This window comes from Myotis myotis, unplaced genomic scaffold, assembly GCF_014108235.1.
Source record: "Myotis myotis isolate mMyoMyo1 unplaced genomic scaffold, mMyoMyo1.p scaffold_m19_p_4, whole genome shotgun sequence".
Classification (NCBI taxonomy): domain Eukaryota; kingdom Metazoa; phylum Chordata; class Mammalia; order Chiroptera; family Vespertilionidae; genus Myotis; species Myotis myotis.
Genome location: NW_023416346.1, coordinates 100,529,139 through 100,548,433, shown reverse-complemented (window position 1 = coordinate 100,548,433; position 19,295 = coordinate 100,529,139). Strand labels below are relative to the sequence as shown.

Sequence of the window (19,295 nt, the reverse complement as noted above, 5' to 3'; positions counted from 1 at the left end):
GGAAGAAGAAAAGGAACTCTTACCATTTGCCACAGCATGGATGGAACTGGAGAGCGGATAAATACCACATGATCTCACTCATTTGTGGAATATAATGAACAACATAAGCTGATGAACAAGGACTGATCCAGAGACGGAGAGGCATTGATTGGACTGTCGGGACTTGGAGGGAAGGTAGGGGAGGGTGGGGGTAAGGGGGAAAGATCAACCAAAGGACTTATATGCAAGCATATAGGCCTAATCAATGGACATGGACAACGGGGGGGGGGTGAGGGCATGAGCGGGGGGGGGGGTGGGGGGGTAGAGGGTAACGTGGGGACAAGGACACATATGTAATATCTTAATCAATAAAAAATATATTAAAAAAAACAAAAACAAAAACAAAACAAACAAACAAACAAACAAACAAAAAAACCTCTCCAAAGTACTGAGCTAGCTTAGTCACTGTTACAGTTGGTCTTTTAAGTCTTTTTGAAGTGTCAAAGGTAGAATAACTACTTTGGGTTTTGAAGTGTTTTGTTGAGAAGGATCTTGATCATCTACCATGTGTGAGAATCTCCTTTATCTAAGTATTGTCTCTAGAATTTAGTACAGTGTGGCTTTGAGTAGCAAAGCAGTAAAGACGGGTAGGGGCAAGGTTATCTTTTATATTGGGGTGGTCAAAAGTAGGTTTATAGTTGTTCACATGGAAAATAATACAATAATAAATAAATAATAATACAAGAATAACTCTGTGTTTCACGTACTCACAACCAGAATCCTTTTGCTCACCCCTTTACATTCCACCTTCATTGCAACAAGTAGGGTCCAATAAGTGGTGTGTGTGTGTGTGTGTGTGTGTGTGTGCACTAGAAACAGTGTGTAATCAATGCTATGAATGCAAACAGCAGAAACAGACTGAGAGGGACCAAAGGGAGAGGGGGTGGGAGGGGAGGAGTTAGGGACCACAGATATACTAATTTATTTTAAAAGCATTTTCTTCCTACTTCCCGCTTCTTGGAGGCTAATGTATAATGGACTCAAATTGTGGTTCGGTGTAGAGGACACCTGCTTCTGTGAGCCCTGCAAGTAGATATTCCTTGAGTCCTCCCTGACACTGACTCCTCCAATGTTCAGAAGGATCACCAGGTTTCTGCATCTTTTTGGGGAATCCTCCCTGCACAAGGCTGCTTCGTAGACTTGAGAGGGCCTGCTGAGCATGTGTGAACAGTGCCGCGCATGCTCCGTGGAGTGGGCAGGTTTAGCCTGGCGCTAGCAGTGGCTTTTACTACTTCTCTCCGGCCTCCCTCCCTCCCCCGCCCAGCACGCCCCCTTCCCTTCCGTCCCACCTCCCACCACGCGGTCCTCCAAACTCACTCCCGCCCCTCTTTCCCACACCCCCTACACCCCAGGCTAGGGAATCTCCATTGACGTTCGGGTGACGTTATCGTGCCGCCGTGGGGTGTGTGTGTGTGTGTGTGTGTGGGGGGGGTTGTCCAGGCGCTGCACAGGTAAAGCCTCCGCTGCCGCCATATTGACAGAGCTGGGAGCGGGGAGGGTGCTCAGGGAAACAGGGTGGGGGCGGGGGGTCACCGCCAAGCGACAGGCACGGCGGCGGAGGCAGTGGTGAGCGGAGCCCAGCGGCAGCTCCAGGAGAGACAGCGCGGAGTTGTCTTCTCTATGGGGAGCAGCAGCCTGTGGCGGAGGTGACCTCTGGCTCCCAGCCTCGGAGGGACCCAGTGGCTAGAGTAGCGGTCGCTGCAGGCGGGGCTGGAAGGTCCTGGCGGCGGCCGGAAAGCTCTACAGACAGGATGCACAGCGGGGCCGGTGGTCGGCAGCTCCTGTTCCTGTGCTTCTGAAGGGGTGATGCTACCATTCGCTCCTCAGGAGGAGCCCTGGGATCAAGACATGGAGGTGTTTGGTGGCGGCGCGAGCAGCTGCGAGGTTAGTGTGGTGGCCGAGGGGGACTGGAGCCACCCTCCTCCTTCCCTCCGGGTCCTGGCGGGGACTCCAGAAAGAAGGGGCGTGGGGCTGAGGAGCAGGGTGCCCAAGCAAGCCCTCTGGAGGCTGCAGGAGGGTTAAACAAGCGCTGTCCCAACTGTGCCTTCCCTCAGAGCGGGCAGGGACTACTAGCTGGCAGGCTCAGTTGTGGAGAGAGTGCCTGCCTCGCTGGCTGCTCTGGAGTTGTGACTAAGTTTCTGCACTTAGTGATCTACAGTGGGACTAGGGGATGAGCCAGGTGTCGCGCTGGGTTCGCAAGTCTCTCTGCACTCGCTGGGAACACTTTGGGGGACAGCTGCTAACTTCAGCTTTCTGTTGAAGCGTGGGTGTTTTAGGAACCCAGGGCAACAAAAACACCAAGTTGACTAAGTAATTGGTGACATTTGCAACTAGGGATGAGTGCGCCTTACTTGTTTTTTTTTCATTTCTGTGTGGCTTGTGTCTTTTTTGTAACAACCCCAGTGTCGATTAACTGGACGCCAGATTTCTTAATCTACATTCAGGTGATGTTCTACTGCATCCTCTGTGGTCCCCTCTTTCCACCGCCCCCTTTCCTCCACCCCTTCTTTCTGCCTTTCACAATTGTCCACGCCGCCCCATTGTTCCATAAAAGACACATAGTAAACTCCAGCCCTTATATAATGTATCTTTGGTAAGACAGCGAGATTTAACCATAATATTTTGGTTCTCCTCTCTTCCTGCTCCTCTTCTGAAACTGTTGTGGTTGAACTTTGATCAGCTGTGCAGTGAGAACTTAGATGTGCACAGGTACTTCGCTTTCTCATTGTTTGTTTGTTTGTTGTTGTTGTTGCTATTAAAAGCTGGCAGCATTTAAGCACAATAACTACACTTTTGGGATAGAAAGTCAGATCTGATAACTTAATTGATTGACAGCCTAGTACTACAGTAGAGGCCACCATAGACTTCTAAAAATACTTGAATGCCAAACTGACTCCCAATAGGGTCTTTTGAGAAAGGACTTGAAATCCTCAGTGTCTCAAGGTGCAAATACGTCTTTAAGTATCATTCCATCCTTAAAAATACACTTTGGACTCTTGTCTAACTCATTCTTTTTTCCTTTCAAATTTCCGACTGAACTGGGTTAAAATTACATGCCAGAGTAACATTTAACAAGAATGTAGTAGAAACACATTCAGTTGTCTAAAGTTGAGTCCTCTCTACTTATAGGGAACATTTTACTACAGAATTAAGCAATTCCCAAAAACATTTAATAGTCTACATCTATTAAGAACAGGACAAATGAAGAGGGGTTCATTTCTTTTTGGAATGTAGGGATGTTTTATACTTCCAAGAGTTTTCTGCCAGACTATTCAAGAGCAGAGGAATTACTGTTTTATTCATGTATGTAATCTACTGACATAGACTCAGGTGACTGGTTTACAAGACCACTTGAATAAGGATGGGGTGGGGGCTGGGTAGCCTTTCACACGCCTACTATTTTATTATTTTTTGTTAACTTTTACTGTATAAGTGTTTTCTTTCTTTATATTTATTTTAAGTGTTTTCTATTGTAATTACCACACATGGTTTTTTATTGTTTGCAGTATGTTTTAGATATAGTAGAGATTTAACAATGGGTCTTTCTACCTCAGCAATTTGGAAAAATACTCCAGTGGAAATTGTTAATCCCCATGAAGTAAAATGAAAGGTGAAGGTAATGTGGTGAAGATAGTATTTCTACATTCTTTGCCTAAAACAGTTATGATTGTGTAGATTTAACCCTGCAAGTGAGTTAATTCAAATATTCTAGGTGAAAACTAAATGCTACATATAAACAGGCCTGCTTAGTGTTTAGTAGAAGTTTTTGTTAATGGTTTATAATGGCATTCCTTTGAGAATTTATATTTATTCTAATTACATGTTTGTTGATGTTGACTTTAGAAATGTTAATCTTTGAGCATGAACTTTGCGGCCTTCAATTGTGATAGCTTTGGGGACTAAGGTTGCATTCATTGTAAATACATATTTTGAAAATATGTTGACATTCTTAAATAAAACTTAATGTATTAATTTTAATGTGAGAGGGAGTAATTTCTGTGTGTGTTGAATCATGATAAAATTAAAGATTATATACACTATCATATATTATGGAGTCTTTTCTAATATATTTTATCTGTCTTGTTTCATGGGTCATTGTTAACCTTTGAATTATCATTCAAAAGTGTGAAAATTGGTTGTTTGAGACTTAACATGTTTTCCCACAGGAAAAATTATTAAGGGTAGTTACATTTTCAGACCAGTGCACAATGGAGAGGTATAATGATGACGAGCTTAAACACTGTAGAATTTCTCTATGGAAAAATGTGTTGGAGGTTTCAAACAAGAACTAGCTTGGTTCCAGTGAGAAGTGGATAATGGCCTGAAAAGGAAATATGGGCTCTGTTGGCTACTGGAAAAAAGGTTCATACGTCGATGCTCAACCACTGAGGTACACTGGAACTGGCTGTACCACAGCTTTTTTATCTACTCATCTACTGATGGGCACTTGGACTGTTTCCAGATCTTAGCTATTGTAAATTGCATTGCTATGGATGTAGGGTTGCATACAATTTTTCTGATTGGTGTTTCGGATTTCTTAGGACATTTTCCCAGAAGTGGGATCACTGGGTCAAATGGCAGTTCTATATTTAATTTTTTGAGGACACTCCATACTGTCTTCCATAATGGCTGCACCAGTGTGTATTCCCACCAGCGGTGTACTAGGGTTCCCTTTTCTACACATCCTTGCCAGCACTTGTCATTTGTTGATTTGTTGATGGTAGCCATTCTGGCAGGTGTGAGGTGATACCTCATATGGTTTTAATTTGCATCTCTCTGATGATCAGTGAATTTGAACATTTTTCAAATGTCTCTTGGCCATCTGTATGTCCACTTTGGAGAAGGGTCTATTTAGGTCCTTTGCCCAGTTTTTAATTGGATTATTTGTCTTCCTTTTGTTAAGTTGTATAACTGATTTCCTTGTATATTTTGGAAATTATCCCCTCATTGGATGTATCATTGGCAAATATGATCTTTCATGCAGTGGTCTCTATTTTCATTTTGTTGATGTTATCTTTTGCTGTGCAGAAGCTTTTTATTTCAATGTAGTACCGTTTGTTTATTTTCTCCTTAGTTACCTTTGCCCTAGGACAGCGATGGCGAACCTATGACATGCGTATCAGAGGTGACACGCGAACTCATTTTTTTGTTGATTTTTCTTTGTTAAATGACATTTAAATATATAAAATAAATATAAAAAATATGTCTTTGTTTTACTCTGGTTGCAAATATCAAAAAATTTCTATATGTGACCCGGCACCAGAGTTAAGTTAGAGTTTTTCAAAATGCTGACACGCCAAGCTCAAAAGGTTCGCCATCACTGCCCTAGGAGATGTATTGGTAAACATATTGCTATGACAGATGTCTGAGATTCTGCTGTTTATAGTTTCTTCTAAGATTTTTATGATTTCACAACTTACTTTTAAGACTTTTATCCACTTTGAGTTTATTCTTCTGTATGGTGTAAATTGGTGGTCTTGTTTCATTTTTTTTTCGCATGTATCTGTCCAATTTTTCCAACATCATTTATTGAAGAGACTCTCTTGACTCCATTGTGTGTTCTTGCCTTCACTGTCAAATATTAATTGAGCATTATGGCTTGGATCGATTTCTGGGTTCTCTGTTCTGTTCCATTGATCTATATGCTTGTTCTTGTGCCAGTACCAGCCTGTTTCGAATATAGTGGCTTTGTAGTATAACTTGATATCTGGTATTGTTATTCCTTGAACTTTATTTTTCTTTCTCAAGATTGCTATGGCTATTCGGGTTTCTTGTTTGGTTCCATAAAAATTTTTGTAGTGTTTGTTACAGATCTGTGAACTATGCCATTAGTATTTTAAAAAAATATATATTTTATTGATTTTTTACAGAGAGGAAGGGAGAGGGATAGAGAGTTAGAAACATTGATGAGAGAGAAAGATCAATCAGCTGCCTCCTGCACACTCCCCACTGGGTATGTGCCCGCAACCAAGGTACATGCCCTTGACCGGAATTGAACCTGGGACCCTTGAGTCCACAGGCTGACGCTCTATCCACTGAGCCAAATTGGTTAGGGTTATGCCATTAGTATTTTAATAGTGATTGCACTGAATCTATAGATTGTTTTGGGTAGTATGGACATTTTACTGATGTTGATTCTACCAATCCATGAACACGGTATATTCTTCCACTAGTTTGTATCTTTCTCTATCTATTTTTTCAATGTCCTGTAATTTTCTGAGTACAGGTCTTTTATCTCATTGGTTAAGTTTATTCCTAAGTATCGTAAATTATTTTGTTGTTGCAATGGTAAATGGGATTTTTTTTTTTTTTAGTGTCTCTTTCTGACAGTTCATTATTGTATAAAAATGCCATTGATTTCTGGGTGTTAATTTTGTATCCTGCTATGTTGCCAAATTTATTTTTTAAATCTAGTAGTTTTTGATGGAATATTTAGGGTTTTCTATGTACATTATCATGTCATCTGTGAATAATGCCAGTTTTACTTCTTTCCAATTTGGATGTCTTTTCTTTTTTCTTATCTGATCACTATGGCTAGGACGTACAGTACTATGTTAAATAATAGTGGTAAAACACACATCTCTGTCTTGTTTCTGTTGTTAAGCAAAATTTTTTTAGTTTTTGCGCATTGAATATGATGTTGGCTGTAGGTTTGTCATATATGGCCTTTATTATGTTGAGGTATAATCCCTCTATTCCCACTTTGCTGAGAGTTTTTATCAAAAATGGGTGTTAGATTTTGTTGAATACTTTTTCTGCATCAGTTAATATAATCATGTGATTTTCTGTCCTTCAATTTATTTATGTGATGTATCACATTTATTGACTTATGAATATTGTACCAGCCTTGCATTCCCAGAATAAATCCCACTTGGTCATGGTATATGATTTTTTTAATGCATTGCTGGATCTGATTTGCTAATACATTGTTGAGGATTTTACCATTTATGTTCATCATATGTAATTATCTTTGTAGTGTCTTTATCTGTTTTTGGGATTAAAGTAATGCTGGTTTCATAGAAGGAGCTTGAAAGTGTTCCTTCCTCTTGAATTTTTTGAAATAGTCTGAGGAGGATAGGTTTTAGTTCTTCTTTGAATGTTTGGTAAAATTCCCCTGTGAAGCAGGGCTTTTGTTTGCTAGAAGATATATATATATTCTGCTTTAATTTCCTCAGTAGTTATCAGTTTATTCAAGTTTTCTTATTCTTTGTGATTGCGTTTTGCAAGATTGTATTTTTATACTAATATGTCCATTTCAGCATGGGGAATACCAGCTAAGAGACTATTGTATTACTCAGTGGAAGCAGTAATAGATTTTTGAAATAGGGCAGAAGGGGTTGAAAGGAGAGGGCTGATGGTAGAGACTTTGCAAAAATAAAAATAGAGTTTGGCAACTGACTAGATGTTGGTGACTAAAAGGAAAGAATAAAAATCCACTGAGATTAGGAGTGTTGTAGTAGGACTTAATCAATTTAACAGATATTTAATGCCCGCTTGCCAATATAAGTGTCTATGCTAACCACTGGAATAATACAAAAATAAATAGGGAAGATAGAAACTAAAATTATTCCCTCATTCATATTGTCTTGAATAAGAGGAAAACACTCTAAAAACTTTTGGTCATACTTGCATGCTTAAAATCTTTACTACCAATGGTGGATGCACCTATTATAAACTAAAACATTTTTTATGCTTTTTAAATGATCCTTGGGCTTACAATTCTTGCTTATTTAGTTTTAGTTATATTCACCTTAAATAGTCAGCATCCTGTGGGTGCAGAGGTTTGTTCTGAAATAATGATTGGTTCTTCTTTATGTAATGTGGAAAAGAGAACAGGGGCATCTTTGTTTCTTGTATGCTTTCACCTGGTTTATTTCTAATAGAAATGGTGCTATCGGCCCCTCCCCCTTACTGGTTCCTCCCCAGTTCCTCCAAGACTATCTTTTTTAAAACTAGTTTGGTCTGGAAATATTTAGGTCAGTTCCTTCAGGGCAGGGCCTCTATATTTTGCTACCTTGATTACTTCATCAAAAGAGCTAATCATTACCTCATTACATAATAAGGTCTGACTTGGTGCTGCTGCTTTCTTGGGCCATATTGTTTTAATACCATCCATCTCATAGTTTTCCTCATCTATAGTTTTCAGGAAGATATGTGAGATTTTTTTCCTTCCTATAATTTCTATTTTGGTGGATGCTGTCACTTGTCTTTAGCAACATTTCTTTTTATTTTTTATTGAATTTATTGGGATAACACTGATTAACAACATTATACAGGTTTCAGGTGCACAATTCTACAACACATCATCTGTACACTGAATTGTGTGTTCACCACCACTCTGATAAAGGTATGTCATATTAGATACAAAAAGTAATATACAGGCTCGCTTAAGGTAAAGATTTACCTTTGTCAAGAAAGTTACAGGCAGACATGACTACTTGCCATGACCCATTTTTAGAAATGTATATGTTCAAACAATCCTATGTGGTTACTTTTAGTCTCTGAGTTTGTAAGACCTACCATGTAGGCATCCCCTGAGCTTGTAATATTTAGTATATCGCCCCTTTTTTATCCATACTGAGTTTATGCCTGACTCATGACTGAAATTTTAGAATGAAAGGTGTTAAGATCTTTATTTGTGTCTATCTATATGTGTGTATATATGTATGTAAGTATGTAATGAATATGTGATATTTCCTACCTCCAAAAGGTATTTTAATAACTTTTTAAAAAATATATTTTTATTGATTTCAGAGACGAAAGGAGAGGAAAGAGATAGAAACATCAGTGATGAGAGAGAATCATTGATCAGCTGCCTCCTGCCCGCCCCATATTGGGGATCTAGCCCACAACATGGGCATGTGCTCTTGACCAGAATCAAATCCAGGACCCTTTAGTCCCCCGCTGACGCTCTATCCACTGAGCCAAACTGGATAGGGCTAGCAACATTTCTGATGATCTGGTGGGTAGTTGGAATCTTGAGGCAAGCCTTTTAGTAATTTAAAAAATTGCATATATATTTAAATTACATATATATGTAAAAAAAATATATATATATATATATATTGATTGGCTGCCTCCTGCATGCCTTCCAGTGGGGATTGAACCCGCAACCCAGGCATATGCCATGACTGAAAATCGAACCATGACCTCCTGGTTCATAGATATATGCTCAATCGCTGAGCCACGTTGGCTGGTCAGCATTTTCGTACTTTATTAGAATTTCCTATACAATGTTTTTACATTCATGTAATCTCCAAAGGCTATCTAATGTTCTTGCTGATAGTTTTTGTTCTTTGTGTATTTTGTTTAGTTTTGGTTTGTTTGTAGATGTAGAGCTAAGCTTAATTTGGCTTTTGTAGATAATATAAATGTTTTCTGAATTATGCTGGAGGCATTCTATATAAATGATTTTTCTGCTTGATTTTTATCTGTATATTTGATGTCATGCTGTGTGAGTGAGTGTGTGTGTGTGTGTGTGTGAGAGAGAGAGAGAGAGAGAGAGAGAGAGAGCGAGAGAGAGAGAATGTGTTTTACACATGATTTCATTTCAAAAAGTATTTGTGATGGTTTATAAGAAATACAATTAAATACAAGCATATCTTGGAGATCTTGCTGATTTTGTTCCATACCACCATAATAATTATTGCAATAAAGCAAGTCATATGAATTTTTCAGTTTTCCAGTATATATAAAACTTATGTTTATACTATACTCTAATCTGTTAAGTGTGTAATAGAATTATATCTAAAAATGTACATAACCTAATTAAAAATACTTTATTACTAACAAATGCTTACCATCAGTGAATGATAATCTTTTTGCTGATGGAGGGTCTTGCCTGGTGGTTGCTGAATGTTTGAGTGACTGTGGCAATTTCTTAAAATAAGACAACAATGAAGTTTGCCACATCAATTGACACTTCCATTTACAAACAATTTATTTGTAGGATGCAATGCTCTTTGATAGCATTTTACAAACAGTACAGCTTCCAAAAAATGGAGTCAATCCTCACAAACCCTGTCACTGCTTTTTCAATTAAGATTATGTAATATCTTTTGTTATCATTTCAACAATCTTTAAAAAATCTTCACCAGGAGTATATTTCATATTAAGAAACTACTTTCTTTGCTCATTCATAACAAGCAGCTCCTCATTCACTAAAGTGTTAGTATGAGATTGCAATAATTCAGTCACATTTTCAGGCTCTACTTGTAATTCTGGTTCTCTTGCTATTTCCACCACATCCGTAGTTAGTGCCTCCACTGAAATCTTGAAGCTCTGAAAATCATACATGAGGGTTGGAACCAGCTTCTTCCAAACTCTTATTAATGTTGATATTTTGACATCTTTCCATGAAATACTAATGTTCTTAATGGATTCTAGAATGGTGAATTCTTTGCTTTGCTCACATCCATCAGAGGAATCACTATGGCAGCTATCACATTACGGAATATATTTCTTAAATTATACAACTGAAAAGTCAAAATTACCCCTTGTTGCATTGTTTGCATAATGGATGTTTTGTTAAATGGCATGAAAACAACATTAATCTTTTTAAAAAATTTTAATTGTTTTTGAAACAACATTAATCTTGTACATCTCTGTCAGAGCTTTACGTAGGGTGAGCAGGTACATTGTCAATGAGCAGTAATATTTTGAAAGGAATCTTTTTTTTTCCTGAGCTCAACAGTGGGCTTAAATTATTCAGTAAACTATGTTGTAAACAGATGTGCTGTCATTCAGGCTTTGTTTCATTTATAAAGCACAGGCAGAGTTGATTTGCATAATTCTGAAAGGCCCTAGGATTTTCAGTATGAACATTGGCTTCAAATTAAAGTCATCAATAGTATTAGACCCTAACAAGAGAGTCAATTAGTTCTTTGAAGTTTTGAAGCCAGGCATGACTTCTTTCTACCTATGAAATTTCTAGATGGCATCTCCTTCCAATATAAAGCTATTTCAGCTACAATGAAAACCTGTTTTTTAGTGTATCACTTTTATTAATTATCTTAGAGCTTCTGGATAACTTGCTGCAACTTCTATATCAGCCCTTGATGCTTCACCTTGTATTTTAATGTTGTAGAGATGGCTTCTTTCATTAAATCTCATTTACAACTTGGCTAAATGTTAGGTTCAAGAGATTTAGTTTTTGACTTATCTAGGCTTTGACATGCCTTATTCACTAAGCTTAATAATTTCTAGGTTTGATTTAAATGAGAGACATGCGACTATTCCTTTCACTGGTACATTTAGATGCCATTGTAGGGTGACTAATTGGCTTAATTTCAATATTGTTGTGTCTCAGGAATAGGAAGGCCTGAGGAGAGGGAGATTGGCTGGGGAATGGGTGGTGAGTGGGTGGCTAAGTGACCGAACAAATGGCAGGTACATATGAAGCGCACTGCCAATTTAAAAATAAACATTGACTTGCACATGTGTGATACATATAAAGTTCTCACTGGCACCAATAACATGCATGTGTTTCAGTCTGTCATTGTTGATTGTGAATTTGGTTGGTTTTTTTTTTTTTTTGAGATTCTGAAGCTGAAAGAAAGCAACATATAACAGAATAAGTCTGAAGACCAACTATTGGCACATTGGAATAAGTTCAATCAATTTATCAGTCATTGTTTTATCAATGTTGTTTTTATATCATGTTTTTGTTGTTTTTATATCATGTCTTTGTTGTTATATCATGTTGCTACTGTTTATTTATTAATCAACTAGAGGCCCGGTGCATGAAATTCATTGGAGGGGGATATCCCTCAGCCCAGCTTGCATCCTCTCCAATCTGGGACCCCTCAGGGGATATCTGACTGCCAGTTTATGCCCGATCCCTGTGGGACATCCCTCTCACAATCTGGGACTGCTGGCTCCCAACCGCTCGCCTGCCTGACTGCCTGATTGCATCTTACCACTTCTAAATGCCAGCCTGATCACCCCCTAACCACTCACCTGCCAGCCTGATTGATGCCTAACTGCTCCCCTGCTGGCCCGATTGCCCCTAACTGCCCTCCCCTGCCAGCCCAGTCACCCCCAACTGCCCTCCCCTGCAGGTATGGTCCTCCCCAACTGCCCTCCCCTGCTGGCCCAATCACCCTCAACTGCCCTCACTTTCCAGCCCAGTCACCCCCAACTGCCCTTTCCTGCTGGCTATCTTGTGGTGGCCATCTTGTGACCACATGGGGGCAGCCATCTTGTGCGAGGGTGTGATGGTCAATTTGCATAGTACCTCTTTATTATATAGGATATATATATTGTTTTCATATACATTTTACTAATTTTCTTTCATCTCTGACACTTCTATTATAGAGAAAGGGCGAATAGCAATATTAAAATATTTCTTCTAATAAATTTCCTTCCAATGTGCATGATTGCTTGCACCGGGCCACTAGTATAATAATAATAAAATATATTTGAAATATTGTGAGAATACCAAAATGTAGCACAGAGACAGAAAATGAGCAAATGCTGTTGGAAAATGGCTTGTGTAGACTTTCTTGATGAACTATTGCCACACACCTTCAATTTGTAAATAAAAAAAAAACAACAACACAACAACACACACAAAAAAAAATACCAAAAATACAAACACATTATCTGCAAAGTACAATAAAAGAAAGCATAATAAAATGAGGTATGCCTATAATAAACTATTTTGATTTGAAAGAAGGAAAATATAAATTAGAAAGTGTATAGAAAAAATGGAGGATGGATTTGGAGGGTGAAATAGAACACAGGTAAGCAGGCTCTAAGGGTATACTACACATTTGAAATGTAGTTGGATTGCAATTGTAGTTGGCCTTAAATTTCCTCAGGCTGGTATTTCTCATCACTGTAACTGTATATTAAATGTATCTGCAAATTAAAAAAATTCTGTGATAGTGCCTTACTAAGATTCATAATTAACTTACCTGTTGGGGGTCTGGGCATCATTCCCTAAATTATAATGTACAGCCAGAGATTCAGAATCACAGCTCGAGGCCAATGTAAAAAGATAAATAGTCATATAGTTCTTATTATCCAACAAGGGAAAAAAAGCAATATTAGTTCCTAAGCAGTTAGCTTTAAAATAAATTTTCTGTGAATTATAATTTTTTCCAGTTTTATCTGTTGTTTTCAGACACTATTGAGGCAGAGGATGTATTTGAGCTATCTTGTATGCTCTTGCTGTGTAGTTTTGAAATTTTGCTTTTTTATAAGGATAAAAGTGAAATTTTGGGGTCCTAGCTGATTTTTATATAAGTTAGCCTTATAATTAAGAGGTTATACAATCTGCATACCTTATTGCTAGCTAGGTAAGGGTATAGTGACTCCATTTTTATTAAAATATCTCATCACATATCTAACAAAAATTTTAAAGGTCATGGATAATTATTCTTACTATAAGACCTATCTGCCTCTCCTATAAAGTGGTTGGGGACAGACTTTAAGAGGAAATATAGAATTTTAACACTTCGCATAAATTTTTTACCTGAAGACGCATTCCATCTTAAATGTGTCTAAACTTAAGGTAGAAAGATATGACATTTATTGATCACATATTATCCATTCAGTTTTATTCAGTGTTTAATACAGCTTGGTAAGAAAATGTTGTGACACTTTAACAGAGATATACAAATCAGTGAGAGGAATTTGAATTTGAATCTCTTTCCTATGTACATTGTTGTCTCCCCCATAATGACAATATTGAAGATAAGGAAAGGACTAGACAATGTTAGAAACCATACCAGATCAGTAAATCGTATGTGTTGATTCAGTAGCCATCTAAAATAAAATTCAACAAGGTTTTTTGTAGACATAGAAAATTTTGTTCTAAAATTCAAAACCTAGAATATCTGAAACCATTTTTGAAAAAGAAGACTAAAGTACAAGAAATCACTTTCTATACAAGACATTAATATTCACTGTGTTACTACAAGTAATTGATGGAAGGATAGACACATAGATCAATGGAACAGAATTGGGAATCCAGAAATATATCCATACAAATATGATCAATTGATTTCTGAGACAAGTGCAGAAGTAAAATCAAGTTCTTTAGTTTCTTCATATATAAAATAGAAATTAATGTGTTTATAATTATTTTGAGAAGTAAATAAGAAAATTTTGCTTTGTATATAATGTTTTAGAATAATAATACAATTTTACAAAATTATTATAAAATGTAGGTATTCTTAACTAAGTACTTATTCAATGAACAATTTAAACTTATTCTACATTCCCCAAGGTAATATTTTAATGAAATTACATGGACCTGATATCTATAAAAGGCTATTACAGTGAAAATAAATATATCTAAAGAATGTTATCTATGTATACAACATATACTAGTATATGTGTGCATTCATTGGTACCATGCATACTGCATGTATCTTTTACAAGTAATCTTTTCAAACCATATGTTGACTCATAGGAGGCTGACCAGATGGCCAGTGCCTTGGCATTGGCAACATTTTGGAGCTATTGAAAACCATTAAATTCAGCCAAGTAGAGTTAACACATTTCTACCTGAATAATAATGAGGAGCTGATTTTCTGACATTGAATCAAAGTTTAAAAAACCCAAATGTTCCATAAATACCATCTAATGTGTATATAATATTGATATGCTTAGTTTATCTCCTGGTAACTGATCATCTGTAGAACAAGTTCATTAAGCATGATGATACTTAAATTGGTTTTGAATAGTTCTAAATATTATTCTGCATGTATATATCCAGCTAATAATTATTAAATGCCTATGTATGTGTAAGATATTGTGATAATTACTAGTTAGGATTCATTTGCTTACTGTTCCAGGTTTTTGCCTTTTTACCTGAAAACTAATTAGCTGTATATCCATCGATTCTTCCATAGTCACAAGGAAATACCTGAAAGGATCCTATATAATAAAAGCATAATATGCAAATCGATGGAACAGCAGAATGACCAGTCGGTGGGGGGCAGGGCAGGCGAGCAGGCAGCACCAGGCCAGCCAAAGTGTATGCCAGTGGGCAGAGGGAGGGAACGGCGATGGGGGAGGGGTGGTGACCAGCAACGGTGGAGGGGCAATGGGGAGGACCAGCACTGTTCCCTGATTGGCCCATCTAGTTGCCTCCTGCAGTGGCAGGGTGATGGGGGTGGCGCCGTCCCCTGATCCCCTGTCCAGTCACCTCCCGCAGAGGGAGGTCGGGCAGTGGCAATGGCAGGGTAATGGGGGTGGCACCATCCCCTGGTTGCCTGTCCGGTCACCTCCTGCAGAGGGAGACCAGGTGGCAGTGGTGGGGTGATGGCCAGCCAGGTCACCCCCTGCAGGGAGTAGGCCTAAGCCATCAGTAGGACATCCCCTGAGGACTCCTGGACTGTGAGAGGGCATAGGCCAGGCTAAGAGACCACCCCCCTCCCCCCAGTGCATGGATTTTCATGCACTGGGCCTCTAGTAGTAGTATATTATGACACACACACACACACACACACACACACACACAATATAGGCTTATAGAAAACTTTTTAAAAATATTTATTGTTGAGAGTATTACAGATGTCCCTCTTTCCCCCCCCTGCCATTACCCCACTTCACCTAGTTCACACCCTGCCATATCCCAGGCCTTCACCACCCCTATGTTTGTGTCCACAGTTAATATCTTTGGTTAATCGCTTCCTGCACCCCCTCTCCCCTCCCCTCTGAGATTCATCAGTCTGTTCCATATTTCCATGCCTCTGATTCTATTTTATTCACCAGTTTATTTTGTTTATTAGATTTCTTGTTCATTTATTTTGATTTTTAGATTCAATTGTTGATAGACATGTATTTATTGCCATTTTATTCATATTTTTGATATTTTTTCTCCTCCTCCTCCTCCTCCTCCTCCTCCTCCTCCTTCTCGTTCTTCTTGTTCTTCTTCCTCCTCTTCTTAAAGAATACCCTTCAATATTTCATGCAATACTGGTTTGGTGGTGATGGCATCCTGTAGTTTTTTCTTGTCTGTGAAGCTCTTTATCTGACCCTCTATTCTAAATGAAAACTTTGCTGAGTAGAGTAAGCTTGGTTGTAGGTTCTTGCTATTCATCACCTTGAATATTTCTTGCCACTCCTTCTGGCCTGCAAAGTTTCTGTTGGGAAATCATCTGATAGTCGTATGGGTGCTCCCTTATAGGTAACTGCTTTTCTCTTGCTGTCTTTAACCCTTTAAATATGATGTGTCTTGATGTGGGCCTCTTCGAGTTTCTCTTGATGGGGATTCTTTGCACTTCCTGGACTTGTAAGTCTATTTTTTTCACCAGGTAGGGGAAATTTTCTGTCATTATTTCTTCAAATAGGTTTTCAATATCTTGCTCACTCTCTCTCTTCTCCTTCTGGCACCCACCCCCCTAATGCGAATGTTGGTACATTAGAAGTTGTCCTATTAGCTCCTTACACCCTCTACATATTTTTCGATTATTTTTCATTTTGTTCTCCTGATTGGGTGTGTTTTGCTTCCTCATATTCCAAATTGTTGATTTGATTCTTGGAATCGCTACTCTACTGTTGAATCCCTGTAAATTATTCTTTATTTCAGTTAGTGTGTGCTTAATTTCTGACTGGTCTTTTTAAAAAAATTTTGACATTCTCATTAAGATTTTTGAAAGTCTCACTAAATCCCTTGGAGCTCTCTTTGAGTCCCTGGAAGCTCTAATTAAGATCCTTGAATAACCTTATAACCATTCTTTTGAACTCTGTATCCAGTAGTTTGCTTGCTTCCATTTCTTTAATTTGTAACATGTTTCTTTGTGTTCACATTTTGGCTGCTTCCCTGTGTTTGTTTCTATGTATTAGGTAGAGCTGCAATGTCTCTTGGAATCATTAGAGTAGCTTTGTTTATTTATTTATTTTTTAATATTTTATTGATTTTTTACAGAGAGGAAGGGAGAGGGATAGTTAGAAATATCGATGAGAGAGAAACATCGATCAGTTGCCTCCTGCACACCCCCTACTGGGGATGTACCCGCAGCCAAGGTACATGCCCTTGACCCAAATCGAACCTGGAACCCTTGAGTCTGCAGGCTGGCGCTCTATCCACTGACCAAACCGGTTAGGCCTAGTAGCTTTGTTTAGTAGGTGTCCTGTAGGGGCCAGTGGCCCAGCCTCCCCTGTCACCTGAGTTGGGCACTATAGATGTGCCCCTGTGTAGGCTGTGTGCACAATCTTGTAGTTGAGTCTTGATTGGTGTTGGCTTCACTGGGAGGAGTTGATCTCTAGGCCTATTGGCTGTAAGGACCAGCTGCAACTACCAGTATAGTGGAAGAGCTGCTGTGCAGGAGACACTCCTATGGAGTAGGACTTGTTTAAGTGGGTCTTTGATACTTACTGAGTTTTCCCCTTGAGTATGTTGCTAGGGATGTGTAGCATGGCAATATGGTATGATCTGAAGATGTACACTGGGTGCACTGGTTCTAGGGCCTCCAAGGAGGTGCAAAGTCAGCCACTGCCTGGGGCCACCCACTAGGAGCTACAGAGAGATCTGTAGATGGCTGCTATTTGTACTGAGCTAGGAAGTGCCCAGGTGAGGCCCAGTTGTGAAGGAAGACAAGCTGGTACTAGTGCAGGGTTTTGGGCCTCTTGTTGATAGGTTTGGGTCATGCTGATGTGAGTTGCAGCCTATTTGAGGGATGTTAGTAAAGTCTGAAACCTGAGGCAGGACAGGCCATTCATATACAAAAGCTGCAGCAAAAAGCTTGGGTGGGGCTGAAAAGTGGATGGGGCGGGGTCTCAGGGCTGAGTGAACAGTGTGAGTCATGCTGATAGAAACTCAGATATGGCTGCTAGACAGCTCTGCAATAGGGGAGGTCCCAGCACAGTAACTATGACCCCTGTGAGCAACTCTCTCTGAGAAAAAGCTGCCCCTGAGTTCCTGCCCTGATGCCAGACAATGCTGTTTTTCCCCGTATGTGTCTGGGTCTCCAAAAGCTGCCCCACACTGAAGCTTAGAGGGATCAAGTAACTTCATGCGCTGGCCCTTTAAAAAGATTGCTTGTGTCTCCAGCAGCCTCCCTGTCACAGAGCCACAATCCTCACTGGTTTTCATAGCCCAAAAGTTATCCGGACTATTCTTCCCAGCTCTGGAACCCTGGGCTGGGGTCTGGTGTGCAGCTGGGACCCTCTGCTTCTTACTGGTGGCCTCCACAGAGACAATCTCCTTCCTGATTCAAAAAAAAAAAAAAAAAAAAAAAAGCACATGTGGGTGTCAGACCAGGCTGTTCTGCTGCACGTACCAGTCTCAATGTGCTTTCTTCTTTAATTCCCTAGTTGTAGGACTTCCATTCAGCTTTCAGGCTGTTCTGAATGATGGTTGTAGAAAACTTTTTATAATTCTATTTTTGGTATATTAATGTTTAAATTCCACACTCCTGTGGCATTCATTACTTGCAGATTAAATGATAGCTCCTTTCCAGTCCTTTGCTTTTTAAACATTAACAGTTTTTAAAAACATGAATATGATTCCTCCTATTCAAATTAATTATCAAGAGTGGAGCTTCACTGCCCTATCTGGTTTGGCTCATTGGATAGAATGTTGGCCTGCAGACAGAAGTGTCCCGTATTTGATTCTGGTCAAGGGCACATGCCTGGGTTGTGGACTCGAACCCCAGTAGGGGGCATGCAGGAGGCAGCAGATCAATGATTCTCTCTCATCATTGATATTTCTATCTCTCTCTCCCTCTCCCTTCTTCTCTGAAATCATATATATATATATATATATATATATATATATATAGAGAGAGAGAGAGAGAGAGAGAGAGAGAGAGAGAGAGAGAGAGAGAGGAACTTCAGTATGTGTGGCAATTCAATTTGTACTTCACTCTTGCTTTACATATTTCCCCTTATTCCTGGCATTGATTTATGATAGTCACAGAGGATTATAGTGTTTGAGAATATGTTCCTTTTGCTTTAAAAAATAATCTTCATTGTTGAGAGTATTACAGATGCCCCACTTCTTTTTACCCCCATTGCCCCCCTCCAAATGGTTTTGGTGCCACGCCTGCCCGGCCTTCACCACCCTATTGTTTCTGTCCATAGGCAATGCATCTATGTATGTAAGATCTTTGGTTAACCTTTCTCGACCCTCCCTCTCCCCTTCCCTCGAGATTTGTCAGTCTGTTTCATGTTTTAATTTTATTCATCAGTTTATTTTGTTCATTAGATTCCTTATTAGTTTATTATTTTAAGATTCAATTGTTGATAGATATATATTTATTGCCATTTTTTCATATATCTTAATCATTGTTGTCGAAAGT

General features: G+C 39.0%; 1 protein-coding gene across 4 annotated transcripts in view; it reads left to right on the top strand.

Annotated features, from left to right (window-relative positions):
• Positions 1-1,526: 1,526 nt before the first annotated feature.
• Positions 1,527-19,295, top strand: part of RPS6KA6 (ribosomal protein S6 kinase A6) — a 232,026-nt gene continuing 214,257 nt past the window's right edge. For 2 of the 4 annotated variants that reach the window (XM_036305340.1, XM_036305338.1), the window contains exon 1: positions 1,528-1,923. In XM_036305340.1, coding sequence (XP_036161233.1) covers positions 1,846-1,923 — 78 coding nt within the window. In that variant the 5' untranslated portion in view covers positions 1,528-1,845. Of the gene's footprint in view, positions 1,924-19,295 lie in introns of all 4 variants that reach the window. The other 2 variants (XR_004966969.1, XM_036305339.1) reach the window with 2 other exon arrangements.